The sequence below is a fragment of the Notolepis coatsorum genome (assembly GCF_963971535.1).
Source record: "Notolepis coatsorum genome assembly, chromosome: 15".
NCBI lineage: Eukaryota > Metazoa > Chordata > Actinopteri > Aulopiformes > Paralepididae > Notolepis > Notolepis coatsorum.
The window spans coordinates 7,458,223-7,477,286 of record NC_140179.1 but is presented as its reverse complement, the minus strand read 5'-3'; the positions used below and the strand labels follow the sequence as shown (position 1 = coordinate 7,477,286).

Sequence of the window (19,064 nt, the reverse complement as noted above, 5' to 3'; positions counted from 1 at the left end):
GTTTGACTTTTTTGTTTGTTATTTGTTATCTTTTATATACATTTATTATTTGAACGGCTTAAGGCTATATACTTGATGTTTGTTTGTTATGTTGCATATTTGAAATAAACTTCAATCAAATCAAATCAAACGTGTTGTAGCACACGCTCCCACAGAACCCCAATAGGTCCTCCAGCCATTTCCTCTTACCACACGGCTAATGGCTTCCATAGCATTTCATTCACCGCTCGTTGGCCACGCTGCAAAGCCGGAACCCGTCATACTTTTCACCTCAAAGAGTTGTTTAGAAACACTTTTAACCCTTAACCTTAATCTCAGTGCAGACATCACATCACACCCCACCCTCTAAGTACTTAAAAATAGGGATGAAAAACGAATTGTGATCATTGTTTTTTTTGTGTGAAGATTAACCAATGTCTTAGTTTGCAGCTTGGCCGTTTAAAGTGATAACCGGATCGTGCATGAGACTGGAAAGGTTGATTGGTTCTGTATGAGCCCCCTGAGATTCGTCATTAAAAAGCCAACCCACACCGACAACATTTGTATGCTATTACAGCCATTTTAAGGTTCAGGTCAGCCCTGTGACCATTCAGGAATATAGATTTGAATGGTAACGGCTGTTACCAGTGGTATTTGATTGGCAACGCTTTAACAATACATTTGTATCAACCATGAAGATTTGACCACACGCATAATTAACCTCTCTGGTTCCACCCCCCTTCCCCCCACTACCAAAAATACCGTAAATCCAAATCTCGCAGGTCCAACAATTTGAATTATATTTGTTTCTCTGGCCGAACTAACGTTAACGTTATTAATCCTGTGGCCACTCTTTATTTAAAAACAGCCAATCAAATCCTCATCAATGAAAAATTAACCCGCCCCATACCCATGCTGATTGGTCCTTGTGCAAGACTAGAAAGCGGGGATATTTGATTAAACACCTAGAATAGACAGTCAGAGTGACAAGCTACAGAAGACGGCCACAAACGATAGTACGAGTGATGAAGAGGACGAAACGGAACATTTCATTGCCCCGGAATAAAAAAAGGTTTTTACTTTTACTTTTTAGTACGTAAGTACATTTAAAAATGTGAAACTTTTTGACTTTTACTATGTGTTTTTAGCCAGATACTTGAGTACGATTTTGAGACGGTACCCATACTTTCACTTAAGTATAATTTCTGGGTACTTTTTACACCCCTGTGTAAATGTAACTGTTGTGGACAACAACTAAGTCTATCCGAGGGAAGCGGCTACAGTTGTGACAGTTGAGAATCAAGAAAAGAGAGACTTTTTGGCCCGTTTAGACCGTTGCATCTGCGAGGATCTGGGGGAGAGAAGGTCTGGGTCTTACAGTACTGGTTGAAGATGCGGGGGAGAAGGTCTGGGTCTTACAGTACTGGTTGAAGATGCGGGGGAGGGGTCTGGGTCTTACAGTACTGGTTGGAGATGCAGGGGAGGAGGTCTGGGTCTTACAGTACTGGTTGGAGATGCGGGGGAGGGGTCTGGGTCTTACAGTACTGGTTGGAGATGCGGGGGAGGGGTCTGGGTTTTACAGTACTGGTTGGAGATGCGGGGGAGGGGTCTGGGTCTTACAGTACTGGTTGGAGATGCGGGGGAGAAGGTCTGGGTCTTACAGTACTGGTTGGAGATGCGGTAGGGAGGTCTGGGTCTTACAGTACTGGTTGGAGATGCGGTAGGGAGGTCTGGGTCTTACAGTACTGGTTGGAGATGCGGTAGGGAGGTCTGGGTCTTACAGTACTGGTTGGAGATGCGGGGGAGGGGTCTGGGTCTTACAGTACTGGTTGGAGATGCGGTAGGGAGGTCTGGGTCTTACAGTACTGGTTGGAGATGCGGAAGGGAACGTAGACGTTGCCGTTGGAGGATTTGGGCCACAGGCAGCCGCGTGCCGTGCAGGGGTCGGCGTTCTGCAGGCCCGTCAGCACCGCGATGTCTCCGTACTGCACCACCGGGTCGTCAGGACCTTTCCCTGCGAAACAACGACAAGAAAAGTGGGAGTGACTTGTTGTTATTCTCTCATTGACATTATAAGATAAGTAAGGCTGAGACGATATGCCATTTGGAAGAATCGATAAATGGGGTCAAAATTATCTATATTTTTATTAGTATAAAAAAAAGTATTATTTAAACAACAAATTTATGTTTATTTTGCAGCAATTCTTTGTCGTTGCCGCCATCTTTAGTGTTACAGATTTCCCCATTCAAAACGACCACAGTGATCCTTCTCATGTTATAGTCGGTGGTCTCTGGATGTGATGGAAGAGTGCGCTGCATATTGAATGCAGCACAGTGCAGAGTTGCAATTCGACTGAATTTACATGAAATGGGGATGTTTGAACTAAAACATGCCACAAGACCTAGTATTTTAGTATAGTATAAAAAAAATTTTTTTACACCTGCAAAAAAATCGATAAGTGATGCCACTTACAGTTATCGATAACTATCGATAAATCGATAAGTGGTCTCAGCCTTAAAGATAAGATAACACATTCCTTTATTGATCCCCTTGGGGAAATTCAGGCATCAGATTCATCGGAGCATTGGGGGAGGGGGGGGGGGGGTACAGGTATGGGCAGGGTAATAGTAGAAGACATAAATACAGGCAATTATACATATACATACAATTATAGTACAGTAGAAAAAGTACAACTAGGCAGTGTAAACAATATAATTAACACTGAATATACATGAATATATATACGAATGTACACATCTCAAGTCAAGAGTCACTTTATTGTCCCATCAGCTGGGAGATTTGTCTTGGGCTTACACCCACACTACAGCCACAGACTGTACATACAGACATGACACAGACATCTGAGCAAGTAGGCAGCGTGATCAAAGGTGCAGATGAGGGTCTGTGTTCTGAAACACACAGAACACAGTGACTCATCGACCTCTGGCCTTTGTTTCTATTTCTCTGAGAGGATTTAGATGTATTATCATCACACAGCACAGCACACACTATATATACCTATAGTGGCTCCTGGCCGTGCACCTGCCGCAGTGGAACATCCACTGGCTCACGGCAGTATGAAAAGAGCGTTTATTTGATCATTACAGCGACAATTTAATGAATGAGTGCAGATTAAAAATCAGCGTCTTAACATGGGAATCAATGGGAAGAAGAAAAAAAAACACTAGGTTAATTGGCAAGCTAAGGTCTATAACTTTTTTTTAATAGGTATTCTAATGATGATCGTTTTACATATTGGATAGGAAATGACCAAACTGACCCAATTTCATGACATAATAATCAACACAGCCATCGTCGTACACAGAAACACAAAGAAATATAGGCAAAAAACACAGAATAGTCGCTAAGGGGGCGGCAGAGTAAAGTGCACGACGACTACACGTCAAAATCCCACCGTCGCTGAACCGTTCATAACTACTACTCTCTCTCTCTCTCTCTCTCTCTCTCTCTCTCTCTCTCTCTCTCTCTCTCTCTCTCTCTCTCTCTCTCTCTCTCTCTTGTGTTTAGTCTGGCTGATGTAGAGACGGTTGTGCCTTAACCCTTTCACTATCACACTACAAAGGTTTAACCCTTTCACTACCACACTACAAAGGTTTAACCTTTTCACTATCACACTACAAAGGTTTAACCTTTTCACTATCACACTACAGAGGGTTAACCCTTTCACTACCACACTACAGAGGGTTAACCCTTTCACTACCACACTACAGAAGGTTAACCCTTTCACTACCACACTACAGAAGGTTAACCTTTCACTACCACACTACAGAAGGTTAACCTTTCACTACCACACTACAGAAGGTTAACCCTTTCACTACCACACTACAGAAGGTTAACCTTTCACTACCACACTACAGAGGGTTAACCCTTTCACTACCACACTACAGAAGGTTAACCTTTCACTACCACACTACAGAAGGTTAACCCTTTCACTACCACACTACAGAGGGTTAACCCTTTCACTATCACACTACAGAAGGTTAACCTTTCACTACCACGATTAACCATCTGTGTATTAGTGAAAAGTAATAATAATAATAATAAATTAATTAAAGATAAACTGGAGGACAACTTACCAAGATTAGCATTGGCCTTTTCAATGAGATTCCAGATTCCAGATGATTCCTCATCCTCAAAGGTGTTGCCTGTGAAATATAGATAGTGTCAGTATAGTTATAGTAGTTAATGCTGAATTAAGATCACAGACCGACTGGATATGAAGAGTGGATGTACGTTACCTGCTTCCTCATCAACTGTTTTCTCTGTCTTTTCCAACTGCAATTGAGAAATCAGAATAGTTTTTTAAACGTTTACAATATAGACTTATATTATATAGATAGAGTTCAAGTTCAAGTTTCAAGTTTTGTTTTATTTGTCACATATAAGGTACATGTACACTATAGTAAAATTCTTGGTTATGTATGATAAAAGTTAAAGAACAAAGACTAAACACTATACAAAATATACAATATACAAAACTAAAGAATGTACAAAATGCACAAACAAGATGCAAAATGCTAAATGCAAAAATTAGGTAGTGCAAATCTTTTAGATACAGCATAGACGTATTTAGCATACCATAACAGCAAATGATTAACATAAAAAAGATGTTAACATGCTATGAATTAGCTGTATTCAGCCATCAGACTACTGTATGTAACGCCTCACTGCACCTCACGGCCTCACTGAGCACAGAGTGACAGTACAAACTCTGCCATATCTCCCTGGACATTTGACATTTTTACATTTATTACTGTACATTTTACTGTATATTTACTGTATCTTTTTGGCTGTATATTTTAGAATGTATACACATATGTAGAATGCATATCCCTGTATATTCTTATTTGTGATTTTTGACTACTTAAATCTTTATTGTGAACGATCTGTAGTAGTGCTGAATTTCCCTCTGCATCAATAAATTACTTCTATTCTATCTATTCTATTCCAGTTACAAAACATTTGATCAAGTAGGTTTTGTTATGGTGTGTGGTTTACCGGTAAATGTCAAAATCCCGTCCCCCCCACTTCCCCACCCCACCCAACCCAACCCCCTCTAATGTACAGTTTCTTCCCCTTCGGACTTCTATTTTTTCATGATGTTCTCTCTTTCTTACACAGTACCGTATATTTGTATGTCTTGTCATAAAATGTCTTGATGAATTGAAAATGGAGGACCCTGATGTGAAAAAGATAAAAGTATTTTCTGGTCTGCATCCTCTTAGCAGTTGTTTGTATTGAGCTGTACTGTATTGTACCCCATTCTCTAATCTGTTAATAATACTCCTATCCAAGCTCCCGGAGGGTCATCAAAGAGAAGTCGCCTATTCTCAGTCCTTGCCCCACAATGGTGGAATGAACTACCCACCCCAGTTAGGACAGCCGAAACACATCCAATATTTTGCCGTCTACTAAAGACGCACTTCTTCAACCATTATCTGAAATTAAAAAAAATTTAAAAAAGATCTAACCCTAACTAACCTTACTGTCATGCACTTGTCCTAATAAACTAACCTACGCTGTAACAGCGTGATTTTTTTTCATAGCCTCTGTTTGCGAAGACGCTCTCTGATTGGCTAGGCCGCGTACAGCGAAGAAGAAAAGACCCTCTCTGATTGGTTTAGCTCCGAAGGGTCTCTTCCGCCTTGTACATATATTATCTGCTTCGAAGTGGTTATGCTTAGGCATTCTTTCGACGTGGTTATGCTTAGAGTTAGGGTTAGGGTTAGCCAATCGGAGAGCGTCTTTTTCTCCTTCGCTGCAATCAAAGAGCGTGTTCCTTCACAGAGGCTACGTTTAAAAAACCACGCGTTGTAACACGCAACACCTTGATGAACATTGTTACTCAGCTGATAGAGTTGTGCCCTTCGTGATGACTTGTCGTACAGAACTTGTAAGTCGCTTTGGATAAAAGCGTCAGCTAAATGACTAAATGTAAATGTAAATGTAATGTAATAAAGTTTTCAATCAATCAATCAATCAATCAATCAATCAATCAATCAATCAATCAAACCTGTATGGTGAAGCTCTGGACAGAGCAGAGGACTGTGAGGAGGACAGCAGCCAGCCAGATGAAGGTCATGATTCGTCTCGAGGACAGACAGAGAGCCAGAAGGTGAGGAAACGAGGACCTGGAGGTTATATATATATACCGTACGGAGAACTGCATTTCATCCTAATGTGGTGAGTTTCAAGCGTCTGGTATTGACCAATTCCACCCAGAGGAGACCGACGGTTATTTCTCAAACGGTGGTTTGTGTTTGTTTATGCAACGAGTGGTGCAATAGTCTTACAAACATACTTACAAACAGAGCGGCACGGACCGGTGGTGTAGTGGTTAACACTGTCGCCTCACAGCTAGAAGGTCCTGGGTTCGATTCCCGCCCGGGGACCAGGTTGCCGCGTTTGCCAGTTATCTCCCGGGCCTTTCTGTGTGGAGTTTGCATGTTGTCCCCCTGTGCTCATAAGAGTCCCCCCCTGTCCCCGCTAATAAGAGAAACCCAATGGAAAAACATGCACAACAGATCGCTAACGCTGTCGCATCCCTGGCGAAGACTGACAGGAGCACTTGGATTGGTCCCCGGGCGCGGCCCCACGCCGACGCCCCTATCTGCTCCCGGCTGCCCTTGGGGGGGGAAGGACGACGGGATGGGAAGTGCAGAGAACATTTCATTCAGAGACTCAGTGCATCAAGAATCAAGAGGTTTATTTGTCACATGCATATGACAAATATGTGTGTGTGTGTGTGTGTGTGTGTGTGTGTTCCTGTGGGTCGCCCATCGCATGTGTGTGTGTTAAAATCTGCATGACAAATAAAGACTTCTTCTTCTTCTTTTTTATGATGAATTGAAAATGGGGGACCCTGATGTAAACAAGACGAAAGTCTTTCTCTGGTCTGCATCCCCTTAACAATTGTGTGTATTGAGCCGTACTGTATTGTACCCATTCTGCAATCTGTTAATACCATTTTCAATCAATCAATCAATTCTTCTTCTTCTTCTTCTTGCCTATTATACTTTTGAATATTCAAATAAAATAGGAAAACATGAATAGATTAATTAATAATATTAATAATATAGTGTGCTACTTTTTATCAATATTCAAAATTGGGAAGACATATAAACAATTTAAAATTCTCAAAGTCATGTCATTGTAAACAAACAAACAAACAAACCTAAATATTATATACATATTGTTTTCCTATGTTGAAGCACAGTTTCCTCAACCAGCTCAATGGTAAGAAATGTATTTGACTGAATTTAAAGGGATATTCCACCGAAATGTACTCAAGTTGTCATTTCACAAAATAAAAGTATTTATTTTCTTAAATAGAGCTTTGAGTGCTCAGCGAGGAAAATACCAGCCTATATCACATCATTGAATTGCAACACACTGACACACAACGCACAAGAAACACAACACAGACATGACGTGACACAGAAAATACAAAGCAACATTCATTCAATATGACCTCTTATTAAGATGATATATAGTGCCACTAAAAACATAGATATTATTGAAGAGTACAGAGTACCTTTGTAGTTTGTAACTGAACACCATGCTTTGTTCAGTGCAACAACACTGAACTGAGATATACACAGCAACTACTATCTAACTATAAAGGAAGGAGTGCGTGTGTGTGTGTGTGTGTGTGTGTGTGTGTGTGTGTGTGTGTGTGTGAGTGTCTGTCCTTCACATTATCTCGAGAACCGTTCATCCGATCTCTACAACGCTGCAAGCAGCCATACAGCAGGTCTCCACAAGCAGCCATACAGCAGGTCTCTACAAGCAGCCATACAGCAGGTCTCTACAAGCAGCCATACAGCAGGTCTCTACAAGCAGCCATACAGCAGGTCTCTACAAGCAGCCATACAGCAGGTCTCTACAAGCAGCCATACAGCAGGTCTCTGCAAGCAGCCATACAGCAGGTCTCTACAAGCAGCCATACAGCAGGTCTCTACAAGCAGCCATACAGCAGGTCTCTACAAGCAGCCATACAGCAGGTCTCTACAAGCAGCCATACAACAGGTCTCTACAAGCAGCCATACAGCAGGTCTCTACAAGCAGCCATACAGCAGGTCTCTACAAGCAGCCATACAGCAGGTCTCTACAAGCAGCCATACAGCAGGTCTCTACAAGCAGCCATACAGCAGGTCTCTACAAGCAGCCATACAGCAGGTCTCTACAAGCAGCCATACAGCAGGTCTCTACAAGCAGCCATACAACAGGTCTCTACAAGCAGCCATACAGCAGGTCTCCGCAAGCAGCCATACAGCAGGTCTCTACAAGCAGCCATACAACAGGTCTCTACAAGCAGCCATACAGCAGGTCTCTACAAGCAGCCATACAGCAGGTCTCCACAAGCAGCCATACAGCAGGTCTCCACAAGCAGCCATACAGCAGGTCTCCACAAGCAGCCATACAACAGGTCTCCACAACGCTGCAAGCAGGGCTTCCCAAGGCCAAGCAATCGCCCCGCTTGGAATGGCCACGCCCTCCGAACAGCCGACAATACTGCAAGCAGAAATACTGGGAGCCAAGCAATTGCGCTCTGAAAAGGGCACATGCTCAAACCAGCAACCACATAGAGTCTGTCTACCATGTACCTGACACATAGAGACTATCTACCATGTACCTGACACATAGAGACTATCTACCATGTACCTGACACATAGAGACTATCTACCATGTACCTGACACATAAAGTCTATCTACCATGTACCTGACACATAGAGTCTGTCTACCATGTACCTGACACATAGAGACTGTCTACCATGTACCTGACACATAAAGTCTATCTACCATGTACCTGACACATAGAGTCTATCTACCATGTACCTGACACATAGAGACTGTCTACCATGTACCTGACACATAGAGTCTATCTACCATGTACCTGACACATAGAGACTATCTACCATGTACCTGACACATAGAGTCTATCTACCATGTACCTGACACATAGAGTCTATCTACCATGTACCTGACACATAGAGTCTATCTACCATGTACCTGACACATAGAGTCTATCTACCATGTACCTGACACATAGAGACTATCTACCATGTACCTGACACATAGAGACTATCTACCATGTACCTGACACATAGAGACTGTCTACCATGTACCTGCATGACACATAAAGTCTATCTACCATGTACCTGACACATAGAGTCTATCTACCATGTACCTGACACATAGAGTCTGTCTACCATGTACCTGCATGACACATAAAGTCTATCTACCATGTACCTGACACATAGAGTCTATCTACCATGTACCTGACACATAGAGTCTATCTACCATGTACCTGACACATAGAGTCTATCTACCATGTACCTGACACATAGAGTCTATCTACCATGTACCTGACACATAGAGACTGTCTACCATGTACCTGACACACAGAGTCTATCTACCATGTACCTGACACATAGAGACTGTCTACCATGTACCTGACACACAGAGACTATCTACCATGTACCTGACACATAGAGACTGTCTACCATGTACCTGCATGACACATAGAGTCTATCTACCATGTACCTGACACATAGAGTCTATCTACCATGTACCTGACACATAGAGTCTATCTACCATGTACCTGACACATAGAGTCTATCTACCATGTACCTGACACATAGAGTCTATCTACCATGTACCTGACACATAGAGACTGTCTACCATGTACCTGACACACAGAGTCTATCTACCATGTACCTGACACATAGAGACTGTCTACCATGTACCTGACACACAGAGACTATCTACCATGTACCTGACACATAGAGTCTATCTACCATGTACCTGACACATAGAGTCTATCTACCATGTACCTGACACATAGAGTCTATCTACCATGTACCTGACACATAGAGTCTATCTACCATGTACCTGACACACAGAGTCTATCTACCATGTACCTGACACATAGAGACTATCTACCATGTACCTGACACATAGAGTCTATCTACCATGTACCTGACACATAGAGACTGTCTACCATGTACCTGACACACAGAGACTATCTACCATGTACCTGACACATAGAGACTGTCTACCATGTACCTGACACATAGAGACTGTCTACCATGTACCTGACACATAGAGACTGTCTACCATGTACCTGACACATAGAGTCTGTCTACCATGTACCTGACACATAGAGTCTATCTACCATGTACCTGACACATAGAGTCTATCTACCATGTACCTGACACATAGAGACTGTCTACCATGTACCTGACACATAGAGACTATCTACCATGTACCTGACACATAGAGACTATCTACCATGTACCTGACACATAAAGTCTGTCTACCATGTACCTGACACATAGAGTCTATCTACCATGTACCTGACACATAGAGACTGTCTACCATGTACCTGACACATAAAGTCTGTCTACCATGTACCTGACACATAGAGTCTATCTACCATGTACCTGACACATAGAGACTGTCTACCATGTACCTGACACATAAAGTCTGTCTACCATGTACCTGACACATAAAGTCTGTCTACCATGTACCTGACACATAGAGTCTATCTACCATGTACCTGACACATAGAGACTGTCTACCATGTACCTGACACATAGAGTCTATCTACCATGTACCTGACACATAGAGACTGTCTACCATGTACCTGACACATAAAGTCTGTCTACCATGTACCTGACACATAAAGTCTGTCTACCATGTACCTGACACATAGAGTCTATCTACCATGTACCTGACACATAGAGTCTGTCTACCATGTACCTGACACATAGAGACTGTCTACCATGTACCTGACACATAGAGTCTATCTACCATGTACCTGACACATAGAGTCTGTCTACCATGTACCTGACACAGAGAGTCTATCTACCATGTACCTGACACATAGAGACTATCTACCATGTACCTGACACATAGAGTCTATCTACCATGTACCTGACACATAGAGTCTATCTACCATGTACCTGACACATACTGTAGTCTCTATCTACCATGTACCTGACACATAAAGTCTGTCTACCATGTACCTGACACATAGAGACTATCTACCATGTACCTGACACATAAAGTCTGTCTACCATGTACCTGACACATAGAGACTATCTACCATGTACCTGACACATAAAGTCTACCATGTACCTGACACATAGAGTCTGTCTACCATGTACCTGACACATAGAGTCTATCTACCATGTACCTGACACATAAAGTCTGTCTACCATGTACCTGACACATAGAGTCTATCTACCATGTACCTGACACATAGAGTCTATCTACCATGTACCTGACACATAAAGTCTGTCTACCATGTACCTGACACATAGAGTCTATCTACCATGTACCTGACACATAAAGTCTACCATGTACCTGACACATAAAGTCTACCATGTACCTGACACATAGAGTCTAGTGGAGATTTCTCTATGACAACACGTGAAACACAAATTCACTCATAATTCATAATTATTATTAATTTACATATATATATATATATATATATGTTTTTTTTGTATTATTATTATTATTATTTTTTTTTTATTAGAAATATTCGTGAAGAATAACTGCACAGGTTGACCCAGGATTAAATAAATAATAGCCAATCAAAATAGGCTATTAATATCATCTAAGCACGGTCCGTGCATTTAAACTCTTGCCATTGAATGGGGGATTGAATGATTGACAGCCTTGACATCCAATCAGAGTATGGCTCCTACTCTGCAGCTCTGTAGCTACACGGAGGTTGAATGATTGACAGCCTTTAGTTCCAATCAGAGAATGGCTCCTACTCTGCAGCTCTGTAGCTACACGGCTGTTTCTCCCCTCGCGGGATTGATTGATTGAAAATGTTATTAACATAGCAGCCACGTTCGAAACCTCTATATTAGTGTATCTAACATTTAGCACTTTAATAGCAACTTATTTTTCGCCGGCGGGACATTTACTGAGGACCAGCACAACACACCTGTGGATATTATGATTTAACAAGTCTATCTGTCCAGGAGGATGACAACATTATTGCAGGTACTGTTAGCAGGCAGCCTAGCAGTTTCTAGCTTGGATGCTAATAACTACTAACGTTATCACGCTAGCTTGGATGCTAACTAACGTAATTAAGCTGGTCATGGTTCATGGTGAGCTGTTTGTGTTATAACGAGACAGCAAATGAATGAATGAATGAAAACTTTATTTGGGTGAATCGCTTGGGTGACTGTCTGAGTGACCACCTGTCGGAGTCGGAGTCCCGAAAATGGAATGTGTGTCACGCATCAACAGAACAATGTTTAGTGGATTTCGACAGCATCCTCACGCAAATGAAGGATCGATTAGATCACAAAAGACTGCTGTTTGTTGCATTGCTGGATTTGCAACTGCAGAGGAGGTCATTGAACGTTTCATCAGAAAAGAGCGAAGGATGGATTTAATTTACAAGGAGCGACAGGGACACTATTTCCTCCTAAGAAGTAACGTCGTCAATGGTGAGTGATTTTTTTAATATTTAGTAGCTGTGTGGGGCGGGTCTGTCTTGATTATGATTTAATAATAATAATCCTCCCTCCTCCTCCTCCTCCCTCCTCTTCCTCTCTCTCCTCCCCTCCTCCTCCTCCTCCTCCTCTCATCCCCTCCTCTCCTCTCTCCTCTCCCCTCCTCCTCCTCCTCTCCCTCTCCTCTCCCTCTCCTCTCCTCTCCTCTCCTTAATCAGAGTTTCCAACGCTATAGGTCTATATGTATATTTGTAGATCTGGTATATCATAAATGTCTGGATGTAGCAGTACTGTCTATATCTCTGTATGTCATATATAGATGTAGCAGTAGGCCTAATGTCTATCTGTATGTCATGTTATGATGAATTGAAAATGGGGGACCCTGATGTAAACAAGACGAAAGTCTTTCTCTGGTCTGCATCCCCTTAACAATTGTGTGTATTGAGCCGTACTGAATTGTACCCATTCTGCAATCTGTTAAATAAAGTTTTCATTCATTCATTCATTCATTCATTCATTCATTCATTCATTCATTCATTCATTCATTCATTCATTCATTCATTCATTCATTGTCCTTGTGTTACATAAAACCCATCTGTGGCCTCGTGCAGAGGAAGGTGGTAAATACATGTTAAGATATTCCAATGTACAGTTTTGCATACCATTGACTCAGAATGGTCTGTTTTATTGAAATCGTCACAGCAGTATAGTTTGTTTATACTTCAGAAGTATGATATTTAAACATGGTCCCCAAAATGAATGGAAGCGAATGAGGAGCCTGACACCTGGGAGGAATGGGGGTGTTGCAGCGTTGGGGATGTTTAACAAATATAATTTAATATATAATGTAATAATTTGTGCTTCACCTAAACATTTGGTCAGCAGCCTCCACCTACCATGTACCTGACACATAGAGTCTGTCTACCATGTATCTGACACATAGAGTCTATCTACCATGTACCTGACACATAGAGTCTGTCTACCATGTACCTGACACATAGAGTCTGTCTACCATGTACCTGACACATAGAGTCTGTCTACCATGTACCTGACACATAGAGTCTATCTACCATGTACCTGACACATAGAGTCTATCTACCATGTACCTGACACATAGAGTCTATCTACCATGTACCTGACACATAGAGTCTATCTACCATGTACCTGACACATAGAGACTATCTACCTGACACATAGGACTAGATCCACAAATAAAACTTTCAATCAATCAATCACCGCGCACCGTGATTGATTGAGTGAAAATTGTATTAACAGATTGCAGAATGGGTACAATACAGTACGGCTCAATACACACAATTGTTAAGGGGATGCAGACCAGAGAAAGACTTTCGTCTTGTTTACATCAGGGTCCCCCATTTTCAATTCATAATGAATTGTAAGTAACGGTGCAATTAGCACCGTGCAATCCATTCTTTGTGGATCTAGCACATAGAGACCATAACATCACTGATCAGTCCAGTATTGAGCTACAATCTCTCTGCAGGCTCTCTCACTGGGCTACAATAGCAGACAATGGGGCATCAATTGTAAATCCTTTGCAAGAACGATAAATGTGCTTTTCTGAGACGGGAAGCTCAGGGTGTATTCTTACCGGTCTCAGTATCCCTCCTGTGAAATGTATCGCAATCCGAATGTTGAAACAACAGTTCCATTTTAAAACAGAACTATTTCGCAGACCGCGGTACGCACTGTAAACTTCCACATTCTAGCTAATTGTAGAGAGATCAAAATGTTTGGATTGCGATACTTTTTTCGCAGGAGAGCAGCATAGTAGACAGTCTCTATGTGTCAGGTACATGGTAGATAGACTATGTGCTAGGTACACAGTAGATAGACTATGTGTCAGGTGCATGGTAGACAGACTCTACAGTATGTGTCAGGTACATGGTAGATAGACTCTATGTGTCAGGTACATGGTAGACAGACTCTACAGTATGTGTCAGGTACATGGTAGATAGACTCTATGTGTCAGGTACATGGTAGACAGACTCTATGTGTCAGGTACATGGTAGACAGACTCTATGTGTCAGGTACATGGTAGACAGACTCTATGTGTCAGGTACATGGTAGATAGACTCTATGTGTCAGGTACATGGTAGATAGACTCTATGTGTCAGGTACATGGTAGATAGACTCTATGTGTCAGGTACATGGTAGATAGACTCTATGTGTCAGGTACATGGTAGATAGTCTCTATGTGTCAGGTACATGGTAGACAGACTCTACAGTATGTGTCAGGTACATGGTAGACAGACTCTATGTGTCAGGTACATGGTAGACAGTCTCTATGTGTCAGGTACATGGTAGACAGACTCTATGTGTCAGGTACATGGTAGATAGACTCTATGTGTCAGGTACATGGTAGACAGACTTTATGTGTCAGGTACATGGTAGATAGACTCTATGTGTCAGGTACATGGTAGACAGACTCTATGTGTCAGGTACATGGTAGATAGACTCTATGTGTCAGGTACATGGTAGACAGACTTTATGTGTCAGGTACATGGTAGATAGACTTTATGTGTCAGGTACATGGTAGATAGACTCTATGTGTCAGGTACATGGTAGATAGACTCTATGTGTCAGGTACATGGTAGATAGACTCTATGTGTCAGGTACATGGTAGATAGACTCTATGTGTCAGGTACATGGTAGATAGACTCTATGTGTCAGGTACATGGTAGATAGACTCTATGTGTCAGGTACATGGTAGATAGACTTTATGTGTCAGGTACATGGTAGATAGACTCTATGTGTCAGGTACATGGTAGATAGACTCTATGTGTCAGGTACATGGTAGATAGACTCTATGTGTCAGGTACATGGTAGATAGACTCTATGTGTCAGGTACATGGTAGATAGACTCTATGTGTCAGGTACATGGTAGACAGACTCTATGTGTCAGGTACATGGTAGATAGACTTTATGTGTCAGGTACATGGTAGACAGACTCTATGTGTCAGGTACATGGTAGACAGACTCTATGTGTCAGGTACATGGTAGATAGACTCTATGTGTCAGGTACATGGTAGATAGACTCTATGTGTCAGGTGCATGGTAGATAGACTCTATGTGTCAGGTACATGGTAGACAGACTATATGTGTCAGGTACATGGTAGACAGACTCTATGTGTCAGGTACATGGTAGATAGACTCTATGTGTCAGGTACATGGTAGACAGACTCTATGTGTCAGGTACATGGTAGATAGACTCTATGTGTCAGGTACATGGTAGATAGACTCTATGTGTCAGGTACATGGTAGATAGACTCTATGTGTCAGGTACATGGTAGATAGACTCTATGTGTCATGCAGGTACATGGTAGATAGACTCTATGTGTCAGGTACATGGTAGATAGACTCTATGTGTCATGCAGGTACATGGTAGATAGACTCTATGTGTCAGGTACATGGTAGATAGACTCTATGTGTCATGCAGGTACATGGTAGATAGACTCTATGTGTCAGGTACATGGTAGACAGACTCTATGTGTCAGGTACATGGTAGATAGACTTTATGTGTCAGGTACATGGTAGACAGACTCTATGTGTCAGGTACATGGTAGACAGACTCTATGTGTCAGGTACATGGTAGATAGACTCTATGTGTCAGGTACATGGTACAGTAGATAGACTTTATGTGTCAGGTACATGGTAGACAGACTCTATGTGTCAGGTACATGGTACTGTAGATAGACTCTCTGTGTCAGGTACTGTACATGGTAGATAGACTCTATGTGTCAGGTACATGGTAGATAGACTTTATGTGTCAGGTACATGGTAGATAGTCTCTATGTGTCAGGTACATGGTAGATAGTCTCTATGTGTCAGGTACATGGTAGATAGACTCTATGTGTCAGGTACATGATAGACAGACTCTATGTGTCAGGTACATGGTAGATAGACTCTATGTGTCAGGTACATGGTAGACAGACTCTATGTGTCAGGTACATGATAGACAGACTCTATGTGTCAGGTACATGGTAGATAGACTCTATGTGTCAGGTACATGGTAGATAGTCTCTATGTGTCAGGTACATGATAGACAGACTCTATGTGTCAGGTACATGGTAGATAGACTCTATGTGTCAGGTACATGGTAGATAGACTCTATGTGTCAGGTACATGGTAGATAGACTCTATGTGTCAGGTACATGGTAGATAGACTCTATGTGTCAGGTACATGGTAGATAGACTCTATGTGTCAGGTACATGGTAGATAGACTCTATGTGTCAGGTACATGGTAGATAGTCTCTATGTGTCAGGTACATGGTAGACAGTCTCTATGTGTCAGGTACATGGTAGATAGTCTCTATGTGTCAGGTACATGGTAGATAGTCTCTATGTGTCAGGTACATGGTAGATAGTCTCTATGTGTCAGGTACATGGTAGATAGTCTCTATGTGTCAGGTACATGGTAGACAGACTCTATGTGTCAGGTACATGGTAGATAGTCTCTATGTGTCAGGTACATGGTAGATAGACTCTATGTGTCAGGTACATGGTAGATAGACTATGTGTCAGGTACATGGTAGACAGACTCTATGTATCAGATAGACAGACCGCAAATATGGTCTCTAAGGCTATGTTCACACTGCAAGCCTTTAAGGCTCAATTCTGATTTATTAGATGTTTTGTTTGGCCTATGTCAGATTCCAGTGTGAACTGGTCACTGCTCCTGAACTGACCCGCATGCTCAAATGAACAATAACGAAGTTTGATTTAAAACATGGAGGACACTGCAGTCAAATCTTATGGTTTAATTTATATGTTGTGCAGTGGAGGCTAATCTGTGAGCAGATGATAATGTCATCACCAGTGTTGTGCTAGTTACTGTACACAAAACAGTGTCGTTTCAATTTTCACTTTGTGCAGCTTGATTTTTATTGTGTTTTGTGTTTTTCAGAGACGGAAGTAACTTGAGAAAAGGTTTAGCATTTTTCTATTGCAGTTTTGGACAATAAATGTTCTTAAAATACCTCTGTACTATGTGAAATATGTCCTAGTAATGCAAGAGTACAGTAATAGCTGCCATACCAGTGTTTGACCCCTTCAGAAGCATTTATATAGACATTTTAAGATAAATGAATATACCGTGATATATACCGTTACCGTCTATGCTTCAAATTATACCGTGATATACATTTTAGAGTAGACCATACCGTCCAGCCCTAGTGAGGAGGAGGTGAAAGAGAGACATTTCTTCTTTCAATATGCTTTCAAACACAGACCGGTTATGATTATGTCCCCTCAAGTTTTGCTTTTACAGAAGTACTTCTGTAAAAGGTAAACACCTCCCCGTCCCTCCACTGACCACCTCCATCACAGCTGTCTTCCATGTTTGTTTTCACAGAGTGACTCCCGCCACAGAATCGTGATGAATGTCAATATAGAGTGACGTAAAAGTCACATGAGTTCTGATATGACCGTTCAGACTGAGGTCGTATTGCAAAATAAATCAGACCTGCTGTATCTGATTTAGGACCAGGGGTGTAAAAAGTACCCAGAAATTATACTTAAATGAAAGTATGGGTACCGTCTCAAAATCGTACTCAAGTAAAAGTCTGAGTATCTGGCTAAAAACACACTTGAGTAAAAGTTAAAAAGTTGTAACTTTTAAATGTACTACTAAAAGGTAAAAGTAAAAAAAATTATTCTGACTGTCTATTCTTCTGATAGCAGGTGTTTAATCAAAGATCCCCGCTTTCTAGTCTTGCACAAGGACCAATCAGCATGGGTATGGGCGGGTTCATTTTCCATTGATGGGGATTTGATTGGCTGTTTTTAAATAAAGCGCGGCCGCAGGATTAATAACGTTAACGTTAGTTCGGCCTGAGAAACAAATATACTAATTAAAATAGTTGGACCTGCGAGATTTGTACTTTGTACTTCGTAGGTCTGCATTCTAAATGTAAGGAGTAAAAAGTATGTTTTTTTTCTCTGAAATGTAATTGAGTAAAAGTACAAGTATACAAACCTAATAATACTCGAGTAAAGTACAAATCCCCAAAAACAGTACTTAAGTATTGTAACAAAGTACAATTACTCAAGTACTTTACACCCCTGGTTACATCTGAGTGAAAGGATCAGATTCAGTCCCTTTTGCCGCCAAAATAGTGAAGTTCTCCTTGATGATGAAACGAAGTTGTGAAAACCTTGCTATGTTGATGTAACTTCTCCAATTGCTAGTTAGTTGCAAAAAGCACACGTGCGTGTGGTGCAGACATGCAAATACCATCTTCCACAAAATGACTAAGGGAAACACAGACATAAACACACATTAAGATAAGATAAGACACGATAAGATCAGGTAAAACAACCTTTTGCAACAATCATTAGAATAACATAGTACAACATAAAAGAACATCTGTATGATCACACACACACATACATGTACTACAGACACAGACACACACAGACACTCACACACATGGGAGGTAGAGCAGTCGTCTGGCAATCCGGAGGTTCCCGGTTAAATTCCCGCTCCTCCCGGGCAGCGTGTCGATGTGTCCTTGAGCAAGACACTTAACCCCTAATTGCTCCCGATGAGCAGGTT

General features: G+C 41.6%; 1 protein-coding gene across 4 annotated transcripts in view; it reads right to left on the bottom strand.

Annotated features, from left to right (window-relative positions):
• LOC311241325 (low choriolytic enzyme-like) overlaps nucleotides 1–6,101 on the bottom strand; it is a 26,147-nt gene extending 20,046 nt beyond the window's left edge. For all 4 annotated transcript variants that reach the window (XM_084330106.1, XM_084330107.1, XM_084330108.1 and 1 more), the window contains exons 1-4: nucleotides 6,015–6,101; nucleotides 4,240–4,276; nucleotides 4,078–4,146; nucleotides 1,841–1,993 (exon numbers count right to left, since the gene is read on the bottom strand). In XM_084330106.1, coding sequence (XP_084186232.1) covers nucleotides 1,841–1,993; nucleotides 4,078–4,146; nucleotides 4,240–4,276; nucleotides 6,015–6,083 — 328 coding nt within the window. In that variant the 5' untranslated portion in view covers nucleotides 6,084–6,101. The remainder of the gene's footprint in view (nucleotides 1–1,840; nucleotides 1,994–4,077; nucleotides 4,147–4,239; nucleotides 4,277–6,014) is intronic.
• Between the last annotated feature and the right edge of the window lie 12,963 nt (nucleotides 6,102–19,064).